This window comes from Phyllostomus hastatus, unplaced genomic scaffold (assembly GCF_019186645.2).
Source record: "Phyllostomus hastatus isolate PE091 unplaced genomic scaffold, TTU_PhHast_1.1 phas_contig_57, whole genome shotgun sequence".
In the NCBI taxonomy this organism is placed as follows: Eukaryota; Metazoa; Chordata; class Mammalia; order Chiroptera; family Phyllostomidae; genus Phyllostomus; species Phyllostomus hastatus.
The window spans coordinates 635,883-657,717 of NW_025333912.1; the positions used below are offsets into that span (position 1 = coordinate 635,883).

Here is a 21,835-nt window from a genome sequence, read left to right on the forward strand (position 1 = left end):
TAAATATAACTAAAGCATTTGTACTATATTTCACATTATACTTTTAGAGGATACATGAACCTGACAATGGGTTAACCCAAGGTCAGTGCAACTATGGCCTGCAGGCCAAATTTGGTCCATCACCTGTTTTTGTAAATAAAATTTTACTGGAACAGTCACACTCATTGTTTATATTTTATTTATGGTTGTTTTCCATTACAGTAGTAGTGCTGAATAGTTGAAATAGAGACTGTGAGGCTGCAAAACCTACAATATTCACTATAGGACCTTTTACAGAAAGTTTGTTGACCCCTGGTTTAACCTAGTCAGGCAAAAAAGAAATTTTCAGGCTGAGAACTTCTGAAATTCTACATAAAAAAATTCTTAATAAGATGTCTTAAATTCAAAGAGTGTATATACTCTATATTGTAGAAATATCACTGACCTCAAATATATTGGATTCACCTTAAATAAATGAAAGTAAAGATCAAAAATTACAGCTCTGGGTGCAAGGTGGGAACCCACCCTGGACAGGGTGCCCTTCTGTTACAGGGTGCACTCAGATCCACACTTTCTGAGACCAACAACATAGACAGGCTAATTCACCTCAACGCACACATCCCTGGGATGTGGAGGAAACTGGAGTACTTGGAGGAAAGCCACACAGACATGGGGAGGATGTGCAAACTCCACACAGTGGCCTTGGCCAGGATTTCTCCCCTCATTGTTATAATGAAGTGATGATGAAGAAAATGGCATTATTTGAGGACCTGCTGTATATGTTTAAATATATAATAAGTATTTCTGCACTAATTATCATAATATTTAGGTTAAATCTATACTTTTTTACCATCAAAAGTTTAGTTTCTAAGTCTTTACAAAAGCATATGAACTTCTGTATAATATTGAAACTTTGTTTTTAATACTTATTCCATGTCCTTAATTTTTTAAAAATTGAGACTATTAGTTTATTACTAGAAAATTATATTTATTATATTTGTTTCAGAAAGTTGTATATTCTTTTTTTTAAGAATTCTTTTCTTTTTTTTAAAGACTTTATTTATTTATTTTTTAGAGAGAGGGGAAGGGAAGGAGAAAGAGAGGAAGAGAAACATCAATGCGTGGTTGCCTTTCATGTGCCCCCAACTTGGGACCTGGCCTGCAACCCAGGCATGTGCCCTGACTGAGGATCAAACTGGCAACCCTTTGGTTTGCAGGCCCACGTTCAGTCCACTGAGCTACACCAGCCAGGGCAGAAAGTTCTATATTCTTTTTTTTTTTTTTAAGATTTTATTTATTTATTTTCAGAGAGGGAAGGGAGGGAGAAAGAGAGAGAGAGAGAGAAACATCAATGTGCGGTTGCTGGGGGTCATGGCCTGCAACTGAGGCATGTACCCTGAATGGGAATTGAACCTGCGACACTATGGTTTGCAGCCTGCGTTCAATCCACTGAGCTATGCCAGCCAGGGCTGAAAGTTGTATATTCTTAATGTGGTAAATTGTATTTGAAATATCTGGTTGGTATTCCTCATCAAACTTCTTCCTATGTCACTGCTTATGTAGTTTAAATAACCTCAACCAGTATGGAAGATCAAAAGGCTATATTAGAATTAGGAACATGTAGCTAACAAGTAAAAGAAAGTGACTCTAAAATAGAGGTTAACTATAATTTTATTTTGCCTTTTCTGTATATTATTAAAGGTACTACAGAAATCTTCATAAATAGTTTTAAGAGGTTAGCTATTTTTATGTTCACTACAAACTCCTTTTGCAGTCTACTGAGGCCTATGGATGCCTTCTCAGAATCATGCTTTAAAAAATATAAAATAAAATACATAGGATTAAGAGAAACAATTATATTGTTATACAATCATAGCCGCAAATGCTTTTAGAGGAGGCCTTTGAACCAGATTAACTTTAAAACTCAATGCAGAATCTTAGTATCTCTTTTCTTTGAACTCATTGATTACATGTAAATAATTGGACATCATATAGACCCCATCTTGCATACTACCATTAAGTAGAAAAAGTTATATAATGTTCAGTGTGGCTATGTTAAAGCAATCTTACATTCATTTTTGACATTTTAGGAAAATCAAAGGCAATATGATTCAGGTACATACAGAGTGAGGCAAAAGTAGGTTTAGAGTTGCTCATATGGAAAATAATACAATAATTAATAAATAATAATACAAGGATCCTGGCTGGTGTATTTCAGTGGATTGAGTGCGGGCTGTGAACCAAAGGGTAGCTGGTTCAATTCCTAGTCAGGGCACATGCCTGGGATGCAGGCCAGGTCCTCAGAGAGGGCCATGTGAGAGGCAACCACACACTAATGCTTCTCTCCCTCTTTTTCTCCCTCCCTTCCACTCTCTCTAAAAACAAATACATAAAACCTTAAAAAAATAATACAAGGATAAATTCTGTGTTCCATGTACTCACACCACTGTAAGCTTACTTTTGCCCCACTCTGTATTTTCTTTAGAGCAGGAACTAAATTCTGAAATTAATTAAAAATATAATTCCCCAATTCTTTTAGAAAATCTGATTGAGTTGGGATATACTACCACTTAATGTATTGGGAAGATAAAAAGAAAAATATGGTGATATGAATTGCCATTATAGGAAAACAAAACTTTCCAACAATTACAAAAATATAGAAAATATAGTATATATAATACATATATAAAGCATTATATTACCTTTATTAAGATAATAAGAGCATAAAGAAGACTGTCATATTATAGTAGCTATGATGAAATAATAGGAAACAATTATTCACACTATTCCAATGTTTTCTTTTCAATATGGGGAACATCCACAACTAATTGTATTACTAAAAATAAGAAATCAATAAAGGTTCTGGGTTGATACCTGATGCCTTAGTAACTAAAAAAAACTACATCTTATTTTTTAGAGCAGCTTTAGGTTCACAGTAAAAATTGGGCAGAAAGTACAGAGTTCCAACAGATTCTCTACTCTCATACATACATAACTTCTCCACTAACATCTGCTTTCAGAATGTTGAAATTTGTTACAATTAATGAACCTACATTGACACATCGTTATCACCCAAAGTCCATAGGTTATATTAAGGTTCATACTTGGGATTATACATTCTATGGGTTTTGACAAATATGTAATAACATGTATCCATCTTTATACTATCACACAGAATAGTGTCACTGACCTAAAAATTATCTGTTCTCTCCCTATTCACCTCTCTGTCCCTCAAACCCTTGATCTTTTTACTGTCTCCATAGTTTGGCCTTTTCCAAAATGTTATATAGTTGGAATCATACAGTATGTAGCACATTTAAATTGGCTTCTTTTACTTAGTAATATGCATTCAAGGTTTCACCATGTCTTTTTCATGGCTTGATAGCTAATTTCTTTTTAGCACAAAATAATATTCTATTGTCTAGATATACCACAGTTATGCATTTACTTGTTGTAGGGCATCTTGGTTGCTTCTGAGATTTGGCAACTATGAATAAGGCTGCTATAAACATCTTTGTGCAGGGTTTTGGTGGACATAAATTTTCAACTCATTTGGATAAATGCTGACTGCACAGTTGCTAGAGTCTATGGTAAGAGTATGGTTACTTTTGTAAGAAACTGCCAAATTGTTCCCCAAAGTTGTTGGACCATTTTGCATTCCTACCAGTAATGAGAGTTTCTATTGCTTCACATCCCTGCCAGCATTTGATACTGTTAGTATTCTGGACTTGAACCATTTTAATAGGTATGTAGTGGTAACTCATTGCTTTTTAAATTTGTAATCCCCTAATGACATATGATGTTAATCACCTTTTCACATGCTTATTTGCTATCTGCATATTTTCTTTGGTGAGGTGTTTGTTGAGGCCTTTTCCCCATTTTTTAAATTGTTAATTTTTTTATTGTTGAGTTTTAATACTTATTTGTATATTTTGGACAGCATTTATCAGGCTTTTTTCTGCAAATATTTACTCTTATGTGGCTTGTTTTCTAGTTCTCTCAACACTGTCTTTCTCAGAGCAGAAGTTTTTAATTTTAATGAGGTCAAGCTAATCAATTATCTCTCTCATGGATTGTGCCTTTGGTGTTGTATCTAAAAAGTCATCATCAAACCCAAGGTCATCTAGGTTTTATCCTATGTTTTTTTCTAGGAGTTTTATAATTTTAGATTCAGGTCTGTAATGAATTTTAAGTTAATTTTTGTGAAGGGTGTAATACAGTGCCTAGATTTTTCTTTTTTTTATATGGATATCTAGTTATTCCGGCATTATTTGTTGAAAGACTATCTTTGCTCCATTATATTGCATTTGCCCCTTTGTAAAGATTGGTTGACTGTATTTATGTGGGTCTATTTCTGGGCTCTCTCTTCTGTTCCACTGATCTGTTTGTCTATTCTTTGCCGATACTAGACTACTTTGATTACTGTAGTTTTATTATGTCTTGAAGTTGTGTAGTGTTAGTACTCTGACTTTGGTCTCCTCCTTTAGCATTGTGTTGGTTATTCTGGGATTTTTGCATTTCCATGTAAAGTTTAGAATAAGTTACTGATATCCACAAAATAACTTGCTAAGTTATTGTGTTATCCCTTGCTAAGGGATTGTGTAATCCCTTGCTAAGGGATTGTGTTATACCACATAGTACACCCATTTTTTGAAAAAGACAAAATTCACAGTAAGAAACAGAAAATATATCCTATGAATACTTTCACATAAAAATTATTTGGCCAATTTTTAAAGTTGAGAGAGGAAGCTTTTATACAAAACTTGGTTCAAGTTTCCAGAGTGACATAAATAAGTCTTCTGTAAGGGTTCACAATATAAAATAGGCTTTTTTTTTTCACCTTGCAGTGAAGAGCTATTACAGTTTAGGCTGAGAATATTTCATTGTAGAAAAAATAAAGGAAGATAGGGTGTTTTGCAGTTGCAATTTACAAAGATTTTAAAATCTGTTACTAATATGTTTATTCTGAAGTTTTAAAAATAAGCAACAAATACAACACTCTGAAACAATACTGTTTCATGAAGTGTATCACTATAACTAAAGTCTAAAGTACTGAAGAAAGGCCCAGAGGATGTACAGTAAATTTCAATATATCTTATCTGATATAGTTGTGTGGAGAAAACTCAGATTGACAGAATCCTATTTTAATTATCTGAGTAACAAAAAAGTAAGCAGAAAATTACTGCTTTGGTAATATAAACATGTACAAGACATTTCCAAGTGGACTGCTGATATATAGTATAATAATCAAAATAGTACTGTATTATATATTTGAAAATTGCTAAGAGAATATATCTTAAAAGTTCTTATCACAAGAAAGAAGCTGTAATTATGTGAGGTTTTGGATGTTAAACAGACTTACCATGGTGGTTATTTTGCAGTATGCTCATATATTGACTCATTATGTTGTATACCTAAAACTAATGTGATGTTATATGTCAATTATAAAAAAATAAACATTTGTTGAAAGAAAAAAAAGTAGGCCACTGAGATATGTAATTATTTCCAGGTTACATCTGTAAACTTTATTTTCCTTTCAAGAGAAAGGAAAAATTAACTGTGAGTGTGAGATCTGGAGATAATTCTCTGGAAGAGAGCTGTCTTTTTTTGTTGTCACTTATTGCATTGCTTGCATGTTTTGTTATTTTTTTTTCCTTGAGACAGTTTTCTCCTGAGGGCATCATAGGCTAGATTATTTGTAATATTTTGAGGGGTGGGAAAAAATAGAGGGATGAACAGTGGGCTAAACGAGTCCTGAAGCTCTGTGCCGTGGTTTGTCGGGTTGTTATGTCTATGACAGAGTTCCTGGCATTATCATCTAGGCTGTATCAACGCAGTTGTTGCCATTTCAATAGGCAACCTTGCCTGACAGGGACTCAGTCTCTCAATACTTCTGCCTTGCACATGCTCTTCTTGTAACACTCATTATTGTCAGAGAACATAGCCCAATATAAATTACTGAATTCACAGAAATTTAATTTGTGACTAAAATATAATCAATTTTTGGAAATGTTCTTTGGATGCTAGAAAAAAATATCTTTCTTTGCAAGGTACAAAATTCAATATGTATTATTCATATATAATATTTTTTAGATCATACTTAAATTTAAATATAATTATGATATTAAAGTTCCCCAGTTGTGTTTTTTTCTTCTGGTATTTCTAACAGTTAATAACTTTATATTTTTTGATGTTACATTATTTGACTTGGTTTAACCTTTTATCACAATAAACTGGCTCTCTGTATCTTGTTTAATGTTTTTTTACTTTGAAATTTACTTTCTGATATTAATGTCATCTTTCTTTTCCCCCCTACTGTTGTTGCTTACATTTGTCTGATATATATTGGCTGGAACACAACTCAATCTAGTGCTCTTTGCACTTTTGAAGCTAATTTTTTATTTTTGTTAATATTACATATAGTTTTAAAGTCAAGTAGCAGTTAAATGGTAAGGAAAAAAGGGCTCTAACATTACCTTCCCTCACTCCTATCCTATTTCATTTCTTCATAAGTGGTCACATTCCCTTATTTTGAGTTGTTTCTTCTAGTATTTACTTCCACGTTTCTATTTCTATTAACTGAACAATTTCATTATCTAATGACTTCTTATATGATACATGAGGATTTTAATTCTTATTTCCTTACCCATCCTCTTTATAAGTTTTGCTTATATTTTCATTATTATGCTCAAGTAGATTCTGTTCTTTAAAGATCCAAGTGGTGTATTATAATTATATTTTCTTTCTTGAGCAACTTTTTGTTTTTCACTAATTGCTTCATTTCCCCCCATAGTTTTCTTTGAAACTATGACTAAGTCTCTCTGTACCCTTCAACAGCTCTGTGAAATACCTAACACAATTTTCTACACAAAAATTATTTCCCACCTCTTTCCTGCAGAGAACCATCCTAAATCTAACCCTGCTCTCTCTAATCTGGCTGGCTGCTCTTTAAATCAGCTGAACAGTTATTTAATGAATTTTACCCAAACAGCAACTTACTTGATCTGAACCCATAGAACATTAATAAGCTGGTGAAAGCCCTGAATGAGTGCTTCAAATGGGGCCAGATTTTCATCCTGGGCTGCCTATCCAATTATAACCTTAAAGATGATGGAGAGGCTCGGAGCATCTGTGAGTGGTAACTCTCTGGCTCTTACCAACTGAACTATTTCTAGAGAAGTGTATTTGGACAAAGTATTAACATCAGAGGAAGTCTGTTTTACATTTTGATGCAACTTGAGTAACACTGTAGACTTTGAGACTAGGTCAAAATTATGTTTTTACTTCATGTTTGCAGTACAGTGATTACAGTGATAATAGCAGTGAAGGAATGTAGTGAGTGATGATGGGGTGAGGGAATATGAGAGAGAGGGGAGGCGCTTTAAAATTAACTGTTTTGTATTGAGTTTCAACACTTGGGATGGGTTGGAAGCATAAATATGAGTGTAAAATAGGTAATTTCCATCATTTTATTGTCAAGAGTATGCCTATTTTCCTTATCAAAGTACACTGAAACCAGGATTGATATTACCATCACAACTGTTCATCAATCCACAGTTCCTTACTAGAGATACAGTCCCATTTCCTTGCAGTAATGATGTAAGAGCTTCATTAAGAAACTAGGTCATATGGGAATAAACAGAATTCCCTGCTATATAGTAGATAGTTGAAATCCATTGAATATATAATGTATATACATACACAAATCTAATTAGATTATCACTCTTTGGCCTGGATCTGATTTAGGTTAAATGAACACATTCCCAAACTTGAAGTGTTTAACTGTTTTCATTTTGGCATTTTATTTTTAATTTTTATTGAATTTATTAGGGTGACATTGGTTAATAAAATTATACAGGTTTCAGAAGCACAATTTTATAATACATCATCTGTATATTGCATTGTATATTGCATCACCACCCAAAGTAAAGTCTCCTTCTGTTACCATTTATTCCCGCTTTACCCTCCTCTAACTTTCCCCACCCTCTTTCCCTCTGGTAATCATCATACTGTTGTCCGTGTGAATGAGCCCCCCCCCCCCCCCCGCCCTTGTTTCCCTTGCTCAAGGAGATATAGCAGAAAAAATACTGCTATGAGAAATACCTGAGATTTTATTGCCTATGTTTTCTTCTAGGATATTTATGGTTTTGAATCTTACATTTAAGTTTTTAATCCATTTTGAGTTTATTCTCCTGTATGGTGTAAAAAGGTAATCTAATTTCATTTTTTTTGCATGTATCTGTCCTATTTCCCCCCAACACTGTTTACTGCATAGACTATCTTTATCCCATTGTATGTTCTTGCTTCCTTTGTCGAATACTAACTGACCACAATGGTGTGGGTTTATTTTTGGCCTTTCTATTCTGTTCCATTGATGTATGTGTATGTTTTTATCCCAGTACAATGTTCTTTTGCTCACTATAGCTTTGTAGTATAATGTGATAACCTGGTAATGTGATTCCTCCAACTTTGTTCTTCTTAAGATTGCTGTGGCTATTTGGAGTCTTTTGTGGTTCTATATAATTTTCTGGAGTAGTTGTTCTACTACTGTGAAGTACACCATTAATATTTTAATAGGAATTGTGTTAAATCTATAGATTGCTTTGGGTCATATGGACATTTCAATGATGTTAATTCTTCCTATCCATTTACACGGTATATGCTTCAGTTTATTGTACATTCTTCAGTTTCTTTCTTCAGTGTCTTATATTCCTGAGTATAGGTCTTTTATATTCTTGGTTAAATTTGTTCCTAGGCATTTTATTCTTTTTGAAGCAATTGTGAATGGGATTGTTTTCTTAGTTTCTCTTTCTTATGGTTCACTATTGATATATAAAAATGCAACTGATTTCTGGACATTTGTTTTGTATCCTGCTACTTTACTGAGTTCATTTATCAGTTCTAGTAGTTTCTTGGTGGAATCTTAGGAGTTCTCTATAAACAGTATCATGTCACCTGCAAATAGTGACCACTTTACTTCTAATCCTTTCTAGTTTAGATGCCTTTTACTTCTTTTTCTTGTCTGATTACTGTGGCTGGGACTTCCAGTACTACATTGAATAGGAGTGGTGAAAGCAGACACCTTTTCTTATTCCCAATTTTAAGGGAAACACTTGTAGTTTTTGCCCATTGAATATGACATTGGCTGTGAGTTTGTTATATATGGACTTTATTATGTTAAGGTATATTCCCTGTACTTCCACTTTGCTGAGAGTTTTTATCATAGTTGGGATGAAGGGCATGCCAGATGATTTCCCTGCATCTATTGATATGACCATGTGGCTTTTATCCTTCCTTTTGTTTACATGGTGTATCATGTTTATTGATTTGCAGATATTGTACCAACCTTGCATCCCTGGAATAAATCCCACTTGATCATGATGTATGATCTTTTTAATGTACTGCTGGATGTAGATTGCTAGTATTTTGTTGAGGATTCTAACATACATGTTCATCAGGAATATTAGCCTATAGTTTTCTTCCTTTGTAGTGTCTTTATCTCGTTTTTGGAATTAGGATAATGTTGGCCTTGTAAAATAAGATTAGGAGTCTTCCCTCCTTTTGAATTATTGGGAATAGTTTGAGAAGGATAGGGTTTAGTTCTCTGAATGTTTGGTAAAGTTCACCTGTGAAGCTATTGCTCTAGGACTTTTATTTGTTGAGAGTTTTTTTTTTAATTTTTAAAAAGATTTTATGTGTTTATTTTTAGAGAGAGGGGAAGGGAAGGAGAAAGAGAGGGAGAAAAATATCAATAAATGTGTGGCTGCCTCTCACACACATCCCCACCGGGGATCTGGCCCACAACCCATGCATGTGCCTTGACTAGGAATCAAACTGGAAACCCTTTGGTTTGCAGCCTGTGTTCAATCCACTGAGCTACACCAGCCAGGGCTGTTAGGATTTTTTAAATTAATGCTTCAATTTCATTAGTTGTAATTGGTTTATTCAGATTTTCTGATTCTTCCTGATTCAATTTTGGAAGACTATATGTTTCTAGGAATTTATCCCTTTCACCCAGGTTGTCCAATTTGTTGGCATATAGTTTTTCATAAAATTTTCTTCTAGTGCTTTGTATTTCTCCTCTTTTATTTCTGATTTTATTTGGGTCTTCTCTCTTTTTTCCTTTTATATATATACATTATAGAATCTTATTATATAATTTATATGTTATGTGTAAATTTATATAATCTTATTATATATAATCATATATATAATTTAATCTTCAACTGAGGATATTTTTGTTGATTTTAGATGGTGTAAGGGGGTGGGGGGAGAGAGAGACAGAAAGATCCATGTGACAGAGAAACACTGATTAGTTGCCTCCCATACACACACTGACTGGGGCTCGAACCTGCAACCTAGGTACATGTCCTGACCAGGGATCAATCCTGCAATCTTTTGGCATACAGGATGACACTCTAATCAACCTAGCCACCTGGGCAAGGCTTTCTTTTTTCTTGATGAGTCTGGTTCAAGGTTTATCAATCTTATCTTTTCAAAAAACCAACTCTTGGTTTCATTGATCTTTTATACTTTTTTTATACTTTAGTTCATTTATTTCTTCTCTGATCGTTACTATTTCTTTTCTTCTACTCACTTTGGGCTTTGTTCTTTTTCTAGTTCCTTTAAGTATAAAGTTCGAGTGTTTGAGATTCTTCTTATTTCTTGAGGTAGACCTGTAATTCTATGAATTTCATTTTTAGGACCACTTTCACTTTGTCCCATCGATTTTTGGCTGTCATATATTCATTTTTATTTGTTTTAAGACATCTTCTGATTTCTTGCTTGATATTTTTGTTAACCCATTTAATTGTTTTATAACATGTTATTTAGCTTCCATGTTTTCGGTTTTTTTTCCTCGTGACTGATTTCCAGTTTCATATCATTATACCATCAGAGATGTTTGATATGATTATAATCTTAAATTTACCGAGACTTGTTTTGCATCCTAACATGTGGTCTATCTTAAAAAATGTTCCATGTGCACTTGAAGAGAATGTATATTCTGCTGCTTTGGGGTGACATGCTCTGAAGATATCAATTAAATCCTTTTGGTCTAGTGTGTCATTTAAGGTCTGTGTCCTTGTTGATTTTCTTTCCGGAAGATCTATCCATTGATCTCAATGTGGTGTTAAAATTCCCTGCTATGACTGTATTACTGTCAACCTTTCCCTTTATGTCCATTAAGATGTGCTTCACATATTTAGGTGCTCCTATGTTGAGTGAGTAAATGTTTACAAGGGTTCTAACCTCTTGTTGAATTGTTCCCTTTATCATTATGTAGTGTCCTTCTTTGTGTCTTACTATATCCTTTATTTTGAAGTCTACTTTGTCAGATATAAGTACTGCTACCCCTAGATTTTTTTCATTTCCTTTTGCATGAAGTTCTTTTTCCACCCCTTAACTTTATTTATTTATTTATTTAAGATTTTATTTATTTCTTTTTTAGAGAGTGGAAGGGAAGGAGAAAGAGGGCAAGAAACATCAATGTGTGGTTGCCTCTCATGCATCCCCCACTGTGGACCTGGCCTGCAACCCAGGCATGTGCCCTGACTGAGAATCAAACCAGTGATCCTTTGGTTTGCAGCCCACACTCAATCCACTGAGTTATATCAGCCAGGGCCAACCCCTTTACTTTTAGTCTGTGTGTATCTCTCATTCTAAGGTGGGTCTCTTGGAAACAACATATAAATGGGTCTTGTTTTCTTATCTGTTCAGCTACCCTATGTCTTTGGATTGAAGCATTTAAGCCATTTACATTTAAAGTTATTTTTGATAGGTATGTAATTATTGCCATTTTATTCCTTTAACTATGTTCATCTGTTCTTCTTCTCTTCTTCCTCCAAGCAGACTCTTTAATATTTCTTGTAATACAGGTTTGGTGGTAACAGACTCCTTTAGCTTTTTCTTGTCTGGGAAGATCTTTATTTGTCCTTCAATTTTAAATGATAGCCTTGCTGGGTAAAGTAGTCTTGGCTGTAGGTCCTTGCTTTTCATCACTTGTAATATCTCATGTCAATTCCTTCTGGCTTAAAATGTTTCTGTTAAGAAATCAGCTGACAGTCTTATAGAAGCATTCTTGTAAGTAGCTGTCTTTCTTTTGCTGCTTTTAAGATTCTCTCTTTGTCTTTACCCTTTGCCATTTTAATTATGAGGTGTCTTGATGTGGGCCTCTTTGGATTCATTTTGTTTGGAATTCTCACAGTTCCTGGACTTGTGTATGTTAAAACTTCACAAGGTTAGAAATATTTCCAGACATTTTTTTTTCAAATCGTTTTTCAATTCCTTGCTCTTTCTCTCCTCCTTCTGGTAACCCTATGATGCAGATGTTATTATACTTTATTTGTCCCAAAGGTCCCTTAAACTATCCTTATTTTTTAAAAATATTTTTTCTTTTTATTATTCTGATTGGGCATTTTGTGCTATCTTATCTTATAACCACTGATTCACTCCACTCCATCATCTAATCCACTGTTTATTCTTTCTAGTGTATCTTCATTTCAGATATTGCATTCTTCATTTCTGACTGGTTATTTTTAATGGTTTCTATGTCCCTTTTTATGTGTTCTTTCTTTTTCTGAAGTTCACACTAAGTTCCTTCAGTGTCCTTATAACCATTTTTTAAAACTCTGTATCTGGTAAACTTCTTGCCTCCACATCATTACCCACATTTTTCAGACTATAAGATGCATGCCCCCAAATTTGGGAGGAAAAGTGGGGTGCGTTTGTAGTCCAAATGTAGCTTACCTGGCTTGCTAGGGGGGTGGGCACCAACCTATGTTATTTGTTATTAAATATTTTACCACATTTTTTGCTTCAAAATTTTTTCCGTATTTTCCTCCTCTAAAACCTAGGTGCACCTTCCAGTCCAGAAAAATTTGGTAGGCTTTTTTCTGGAGATTTATTCTTTACTTTCATTTGGAGCACTTTTCTTGGTCTCCCCATTTTATTGGCCTTTTTGTGTTTGTTTCTATGTATTAGGTAGATCTGCTATGACTCCCAGTCTTGGAGTGACCTTATACAGTAGGTGTCCTGTGGGACCCAATGGCACAGTCCCCTTGATCACCTGAGCTGGGTTCTCCAGGAATGCCCCTTGTGTGGTTTATGTGACCCCTCCTCTTATAATTAAGTCTCGATTGCTGCTCGCCCATTCGTGTGTGGGGCTAGCCCTCAGGCAGCTGACTGCAAGGATTGACCTGACCAGTGTACATACTGCTGTGCAGGTGCTAACCACCCAAAATGGAATTTGCCTCAGCAGGGTCTGGTACCTGTAGAAATCTGCCTTGGATATTGCACCTTTGAAACTAATTGGATCCTGCTCTGATGTTGGGAGGAGCTCTGGTGCAAACCAATGTCAGATACTGCCTGTGACTGGCCCTGGGTAACCCATGTAGAGCTACAAAGGAATCCAGTTTGTGGCTGCCTCTGCTGGGCCTGGGTGTACACAGGGAAGACCAATCTGCACACCACAGCTTGCTTTTACTAGCACGGAACCCAGTAAAAGTTCAGCAAAAGTCCTAAAAGGCACCCCAAGATCCACTTCCACCTGTCTCCGCTTGCCTGCTAGACTCAGTCATTGAAAGAGACACTGACAGTGCTTAAGTTGAATGAGGTAGGTTCTTAGTGAGTCACCAGGTAGAGGCAAGTGGTGTTCACCAGACACAGGTTCAAACAGTGCCAGTGCTGGGTCTGAGGCCACTCAGCAAATGTCCCAGGGTATACCAACTCTAGCTCTCCCCTGCTGGGTACCCATAGACTTTGTGGTAGGGCAGGGTCTCAGAGAGTTATCAGGGTGAGGCCAACAGAGTTTATCAGGCTCAAGCTGATCAAGATCTGGCTCTGAGAAGGGAGAGCTCTGCACTGGTTGGGTGCGAGAGGGAAAAATGGCCACTGTCCTAGAGTCACACAACTCAGTCAGTTTAAGATCCTGACAGAAGCCCAAGCTCAGCAGGGCAGGGCTTACAGGAGTTGAGAGGGTGGGGCTAGTGGATCTTCTGTGAGAGGAAGGTGCTGGTCAGGCTTCGGGGAATGTGGTAGGAGTGGCTCCTGCCCCAGAGCCACACACTTAGTCTATCTTAGATTCTGCCCAGACCTCAGCAGGACGGGTCTACCAGAAGTTGGGAGGGTGGGGCTAGTATATCTCTCGTGAGGGGGTGGTGCTGGTTAGGTTCACAGGAAAGTGGGAGAAATATTGCCATACCCCAAAGACACATCACTCAGTCGCTCATACTCCTGAGTCTGCCCAGATCTCTACACCCTAGGTCAGACAGCTGACTCTTCAGCAGGAGGTGAGTCCATGGACGGGGTGACAGGGAATCCAGAGGATAGGCTATTGCATTCCCTCAGGCTGATGCTATAAGGAGGGGAGTGCTCCACCCAAGAAAGATGGTGTCTGCAGTGTCGGAGACTCAGCACCAGTGGTCTTGGTAGCTATCCCTTCAGCTTTCTCCCCAGAGCCACAAACCCGTCTCTTCTCACATGGCTCTAGTCTGCTCTGCCCTACCTCTGCCTTAGCCCAGGGAGAGTGGCTGCAACCGAGATTTTATGTGTTGGGACTTCATAAGGGCACTGTGTCTTGAGCAGACTCATCTCTCCTTGGCAGACAGAATCCCTGCTGATTTTCATAGCGATGTTATGTGGTGTGCCTCTCCCTACCTGGCTCCAGTGGTCTGAACTGGGGAGCCCAGTGTTGAGACCCCACACTCCTCAGGGGGAACTTTTGCAGCTAAGATATCCCTCTTGAATCTTAGCTGCTGCCCATGGGAGCAGGGTCAGTCCTTTTTGCATCTCTACCCTCCTACCAGTCTCGATGTGGCTTCTTCTATAAATCCTTGGTTATAAGACTTCTGTTCAGATTATCTTCAGTTTGTTATTCTGGATGACTGTAGTATATTTTAGTTGTAATACCAGTGTGGTCCTGGGAGGCGGTGAGTGTAACATCCTACTCTGCTGTTATCTTGGATCTTATCCCACAAATTTTACATGCCATTAACACAGACAATAAAAATCTGAGTATATAAAATATCTAGGCAAATTCATAAAAAACAGAAAATAGATTAGATGTTACCAGGGACTAAGGAAGGGGAGATGGGAAGTTACTGCTTAATGTGTACAGAGTTTCCATGTGGGATTATGAAAAAGTTTGGAAATACATAGTTGTGATGGTTATACACATTACCACTTAGTTGTACCCTTAAAAATGGAAAATACTAAATTTTATGTATTTTACCATAGTAAATAAAACATTTTTGACCATGTGTCATTTATTACTTATTAAAAACTAATAAAGAGAAATTATAGTTAATTTGGGATTCTACTTCCTTTGTATGAAAGAGTTCACTAATTCTGATCACAAATGTGATATAAATATCCAAAGTTGTTCTTTTCAGAAAAGAAATTTGGAAATCATAAAATATGAGCAAGAAAAAAATACCCAGAAAATACAGTCAAAACAAACTTCTTACTTTAATTGGTTCAGGCTGCATCACAGGTGCAGGCATAGCAATGGCACTTGGTGCATAAACCTGGTGATATGTTGCTTGAACTCCATGATCAGAATAAGGCTATTAAAAAAAAGAAAAGAAATGTATTGCCTTTTATTTATCAATTCAAAATATTTATTCAGCATTACAATGTACTAGGCATTTTACTACATAATAGAGAAACACATGTGAAAAACACATCCCCTATCTTTAACTTATAAACTGATCAGATACAGACAAGTAGTCAAAATTACCAGCAGTCCCATGAGACATGTATAAGGATGGACAGGAGAAAAGAATTACTTGATTTAGCTTAAGAAAGTTGTGGAGGTGATCAGAGAAAGTTTTCTAGCGCAGTTGAAGCTTGAATTTGAAGAACGAGGGAAAGAAGATGGGAACAGTATGCACAAAGGCATAGATAGAGGCAACCCAAAACACATCTTATTTGGAAGTTCTGCACAGGTTGTCTGATATGGCTAAAGAAGAACATACACTAAAAGATAGCTGAAAGATGAGATATTAGAGTAAAAGGTGGGGAACAGATCACATCAAAGCAGATTTTTGCCTTGTCCAATAGATGGTAGAACCATTTATTGAGACATGGAATACAAGAAAAGCAAGCTTGATGTTTATGTAAGTGTGTGTAAGGGGGTTGTAATATATAAAATTTGAGGTATTGGTAGGACTTCTAGTAGAGTTATACTGTTGATAGAAAGCTAATGGCTCTATCTAAAGTGGTTTCTACTTAGCAACTCACTCTATTAACTTACATTTTAACCTATGCCTTCTACCAGAAACAATATTAATAAAAGCACACGTATTATCACAGTATAAGATACAAGCTAATATAAGTAATAGCTCCAGAAAAATATTATTAGAGTATACTGATTTAATGATAATATTAGATTGTGTTTAAAAATCTATTGTAAAAGAATTCTTATTTCACTGCTCCTTCCTTAAAACCAGAAAACAACAAAACCCCCCCACCAAAGATAAATTAAAAAAAAATGCCATCATCAATTAAACAAGGAAATACCCATGATCTCCAAACCACAAACAATTTAGTATGTCTGACAAATGGTATGCAAATTTGGAGCCATATAAGGGAGGATTCTGAAGTCTCCTTAGACTTCAGGAAGAATAAAGGTTTGCCTAAAAATCAATGTTCTGAAAGACTTTTTTCAAAGAGTCTCAAGTGTAGGGGGTGTGTGTCGGGTCAATGCAGAAGCAGGGAATATCTCCACAGAGATCCAATTTTATATTATTTAATAGAAAGGGATGTGGAATTGAAGGATAAATCATATTTTCCTTGTTTCTGCTATCCACTGCCTTGCTTTATAGCTGAGGAACACTGCTGGAGGTGAAACAGGGTAAAGGTACAAAGGGAAGTAGCAATTACTACAACCCAATATAGAAAAGGATCCCCAGAATGCTAAAGACCAAGGGAAGAGCATTTCAAGCAGACTTAACAACACAGTAGAAAGAGGCTTTCAGACTACAGCTTGGTCCCCCCACCCTGTATTTTGAAAACTAGCTGGCCTCAGTTAAAGATTAATATAAAGGTGGAAAGGAAAAGCAAGCAACCCAAACATGAATACTGCCTCTTCTCCAACTCCATCAAAGAAAGAGAAAAGTTAAAGAAGATGAGAAATTATCCTAAAAAAGTAGAAAAATTCAGATAAATATAATTCTTTTGGATCTTAAATAAATTATAGTACCATGACCTCTAAAAAGGTGCCCCAAAAGAGATTTTGAGCCAACAGACATTTATAGACAGTGATGTAAGCAAAGTGACAGAGCTTGAGATAAAAAAGATTAAAAATGAAAGAGATGAAAGTCTCATTAGTCATAATAAAAACAGAATTAACATAATGAGAAATATAGTCATAGTTATTTTGAAAAAGCATATAAACCAACATAAAAAGTACCATGATGAAAAAATACCTTAGAGATGGTAGATATAAAAGACAAAAAAGACATCTAATATATGCATAATTTGTAGTATATTGTTTAAGTGCCCACTTTGTGGCACTGTGTTCCATCAGCCTTCTCAAACTAATACAAGTATCATGTAGCTGTTTTACAGCTAGTCTTTTTTCTTTGAGATTTATAGAAAAAAACAGTACTGGAATAAATTTTTTTCCAAAGCTCTAACAGAAAAAAAAAGGAAACAAAGACCCTTATTTAAAATCTAGTCAGAAAATCAAAAGGGCAAATGGTTTCCCAGGAAAAATATTATGAAGGCTCATAAATTCCAAGACATATTCTGGTGAAATGATTTCAAGTTAAGATGGACTTTTCAGGCACATAGGGAAAAAAAGCAAATTATTCACAAGAGGGAAAAATCAGGTGGGCTTTAAACTTTGTTACAGCTACATTCAACATCAGAAAAGACTATACTAGGAAGTTCTAAGAGAAAAAAGTATTGTTGTGGGTTGAACTCAAAACTTACAGGTATAAGTCCTAACCCCCAGTACATCAGTGTGACCTTATTTGGAGATAGGGTCTTTACAGAGGTAACCAAGTATGGTCCCTAGGATGGAACCTAACCAGTATGATTAGTATTATAAAAATAGAAAATTTGGACACAGAGACAGGAAAGATAATGTAATGACATGGGGAGAAGATGGCCATCTACAAGCCAAGAAGAGAGGGCTGGAACAGATCATTCCCCCCACAGCCCTTAAATAGAACCAATCCTACCAATGCCTTGATCCTGGCCTTCTAGCCTCCAGAACTGGAAGACAATAAATTTCTGTTATTTAAGCCACCCAGTTTATAGTACTTTGAAATCCTAGTAAAGGTATTTTTAGTAAATATTAAGATCCAACTATGGAATTTATTGTTCCATAACAAAATTATAATGTTATAAGCATTATCAATATAAAGATAATACAAAGCATTCAAATTAGGAGGTGCGTACTAATTTCCTAATCTTTCAAAACATTGATTTAAAACATACCATGTGCAGTTCATAGCACATAAATGGGAAGGTTATTAGTAATGTTGAGGAATATAATTTAAAGACACAAACAACAGATGATATTTAGCATTTGTAGTTATAAAATAGATGTGATTTATTTTTTTGAAGGGAGAATTTTAAAAACATTTTTTCTTGACTTAATTTTTATATGCTTTTAATTGACAGAATGTTAGCAACAATATAGATTAACAGACAAATCAGAAGAAAAAGTAGCTGGTATCTTACTCTTTCTTAACATAAAGCATTTTAGATATAAAAAGGGGAAGAGAGGTGAATAAATCAAATGGGACATAAGATATACAGCTTCAGTGAGGGTCTTCAGCAAATATTTTTAGAAAAGAAAAAAATAAACTTAAGATGAGGTAGTAGAGATGAATTACTTTGAGACTAATACATACCTCTGGAATTGAAGCTTCCATCAGAGACAGTGGAGGAGGAACACATCCTCCATCTTGTGCAATTTCCACTGGTTGATAAAAAACCTCAGATGGTTGTAGGTATAGGAATGGAGCAGAAGAGGCAGTAGACTGAAACACACAACCACAGTTCTAATTCAAATATAATTAGTTATTTCGATTAAACCAAGTGACTTACCCAATAGATGAGAGAATTATTTGCTTCATATTTTCCTAAAGTTCTTTTTCAGGGATGGCACAGAAGTATCTCAGCAACAAATTAGAGACTCTGGTTGTTACAAATTCTAGTTGTGTAGATGTCATTAAAGAATCTATCACTAGTAAGTACTGAAAGTTTCCAGGGCTTCAGAACCTCATATATAAATTCAGATAATTATATTAAGATAATTATTAAAGGTTTTACTAATATAACTTATGGTATATAAATTGGCATAAATGTCTATTCTCAGCTTTGTGACTTCCCATGTAAGTGGGAAATATCAAAAAAGAGTGAACAATCTTTTGGTGGTATACTATTTGTTATCAAAGTTGGGAGATGGAATACTTATTTAGGAGCATAAGTCAAGCAAAATCTGAAGTGAGGACAGAAAAATGTTAAAGTTTCTAATAATACTGTGCCTGGCTGGTGTAGCTCAGTGTATTGAGCATGGGCTGTGAACCAAAGGGTCGCTAGTTCAATTCCCAGTCAGGGCACATGCCTGGTTTGTGGGCCAGGTCCCTAGTAAGGGGTGAAGGAGAGGCAAACGCACACTGATATAAAAAGTTATAATACTGATAGGAAAAGATGAAATTTTTCATGTTTATATGAAGCTCATTCATTTATAAAATGCTTTCACTTACATGGCCGTGTGATCTTCACAAAAATCACATGAGGAAACTTACAAAGGTATATAGTAGTGTCATTACTTCCATTTCACAAATGAGGAAGCTGAGAAATACAGTAATAAACTGCCAAAGGTATCACAGTTAATAATAAAAGAGAAAGGTCTCTAATCTAGTTCTCCTGACTTTAATATTCATGCAGTCTTCACAACGGCACAGTGAAAAAAGTTAATATTTACCTGGGGAATACCCCACTGCCACTGACCTGGTAGACACTGTGCAGGGGCCTAAAATGAAAGAAAAAAAAAAAGACCCTGCAGATTATAAACAAGGGTTAAAAACTGGATATCTGTATGCCAAAGAATGGAGTTGAACCCCTATACCTCACCAATATAAAAATTAACTTAAAATGGATCTGAGATCAAAATGAAGAGCTAGAACTAGAAAACTACTAAAAGAAAATAAGTATAAATCTTTGTGACTTTGAATCAGGCAAATCTGAAAAACTATGACATCAAAAGCACAAACAGAGCAAGAAAAGATAAATTGGACTTCATCAAAATTAAAATCAATGATGTGTTGTTAGCAAGGATGTAAAGATACTAGAATTCTCATAAATTTCTGGTAGGTGTGTAAAATAATCCAGCCCTTTTGGTAAAGAGTATGACATTAAAAGGTTAAACACAGAAATACCATATGACTCAGCAATTGCACTCTGAGGTGTAAGACCTAAGAGAGATAAAAACATGTCTGCACAACAACTTGTACACAAATGTTCACAATGGCATTATTTATAAATCACAAAAAGTAAAAACAATTCAAATGTCCCTCATCTGGTGAATAAAAAAACATGTCTCTGGCTGGTGTGGCTCAGTGGATTGAGTGCCAGTCTTTGGACCAAAGTGTTGCTGTTCAATTCCCAGTCAGAGCACGTGCCTGGATTGTGGGCCAGGCCCCCAGTTTGGGGCATACAAGAGGCAGCCGATTGATGTATCTCTCTCACATTGTTGTTTCTCTCCCTCTCTTCCTTTCTCCTTCTCCCCCCCCTCTAAATAAATAAATAAATAAATAAATAAAATCTTTAAAAAATGTAGTATATCTACATAATGGAATATTATTCAGCCATTAAAGGGAATGAAATACTGATACATACCATCACATGGACAACTGTGAAAACATTATGCTAGGTTAAAGAACAGTCACAAAAGACCACATATTTTATTTTATTTATTTTGGGGAGGTATCAAATGATATTTTTATTTTGAATGTTGATGTATGAAGAAAATTATTTTAATCAAAGGGGTAAGAAAAGGTAGGTATAAATTTTGGGAGGGACATTTTCCTACATTTACTCACTTGAAGAATTTAATGTTTATAAAGAATGACTTTTCCAAACTGACAATTTTAAGGACATAAAACATTAATTTTCTTTGGCCACTAATTAAGGAAAACACCCAAATAAAGGGAAAATAATAAACTAACAGAATAAAAATAGACATTATTAATGATACTTACCTGGGAAGAAAAGACATTTTTTATTTTGTATGTTTTTATTTTGTAACTTTTTTATTGTTGTGCAAGTACAGTTGTCTCCATTTTCCTCCCACCACTTTTCCCCCACCCCAGCTGTCCCTACTCCCCACCCCTGATCCTACCCCGCTTTAAGACCACATATGTAAAATGTCCAGGATAAGCAAATATATAAAGATAGAAAGTAGATTACTGGTGGACTTGAGCTGTGGGGTAGAGAGAAAGAAGAGTGACTGCTAATGGGTAATGTTTTTGTGTTTGTGGGGTGATTAAAATGTTCTAAAATTGCAGTATGGTTGCACAACTGAATTTAGTAAGAAACCACTCTTGTATAAATAAGTGAATTACATAGTATATGAATTATATCTAAATAAAGCTGTTATTTTAAAAAAAGAAGGTCACCTTATTTAAGGCACTTATTGCAAGATGACAATATAGAAGATAGACTTTTTAAAAATTAGTTGTTCTATTTCTTAATGATAAATGTTTTAGTCTTTATTTGCCACTTCTATCAAGGCTTAGCTATCTAATTTTAATTGCTAGACTAATTTGCATGAGAAACAATAAGATGACAGTTACCCCAAAAAGGACTGAAATTATCAAGGAGGATTTTCACTCTAATT

At 35.4% G+C, this 21,835-nt stretch overlaps 1 protein-coding gene across 1 annotated transcript in view; it reads right to left on the reverse strand.

The window, feature by feature from the left end:
* Nucleotides 1-15,425: 15,425 nt before the first annotated feature.
* Nucleotides 15,426-21,835, reverse strand: part of BOLL (boule homolog, RNA binding protein) — a 29,619-nt gene continuing 23,209 nt past the window's right edge. The window contains exons 8-10 of the mRNA XM_045847624.1: nucleotides 19,922-19,969; nucleotides 18,843-18,971; nucleotides 15,426-15,542 (exon numbers count right to left, since the gene is read on the reverse strand). Of these exons, the coding sequence (XP_045703580.1) occupies nucleotides 15,426-15,542; nucleotides 18,843-18,971; nucleotides 19,922-19,969 (294 nt within the window). The remainder of the gene's footprint in view (nucleotides 15,543-18,842; nucleotides 18,972-19,921; nucleotides 19,970-21,835) is intronic.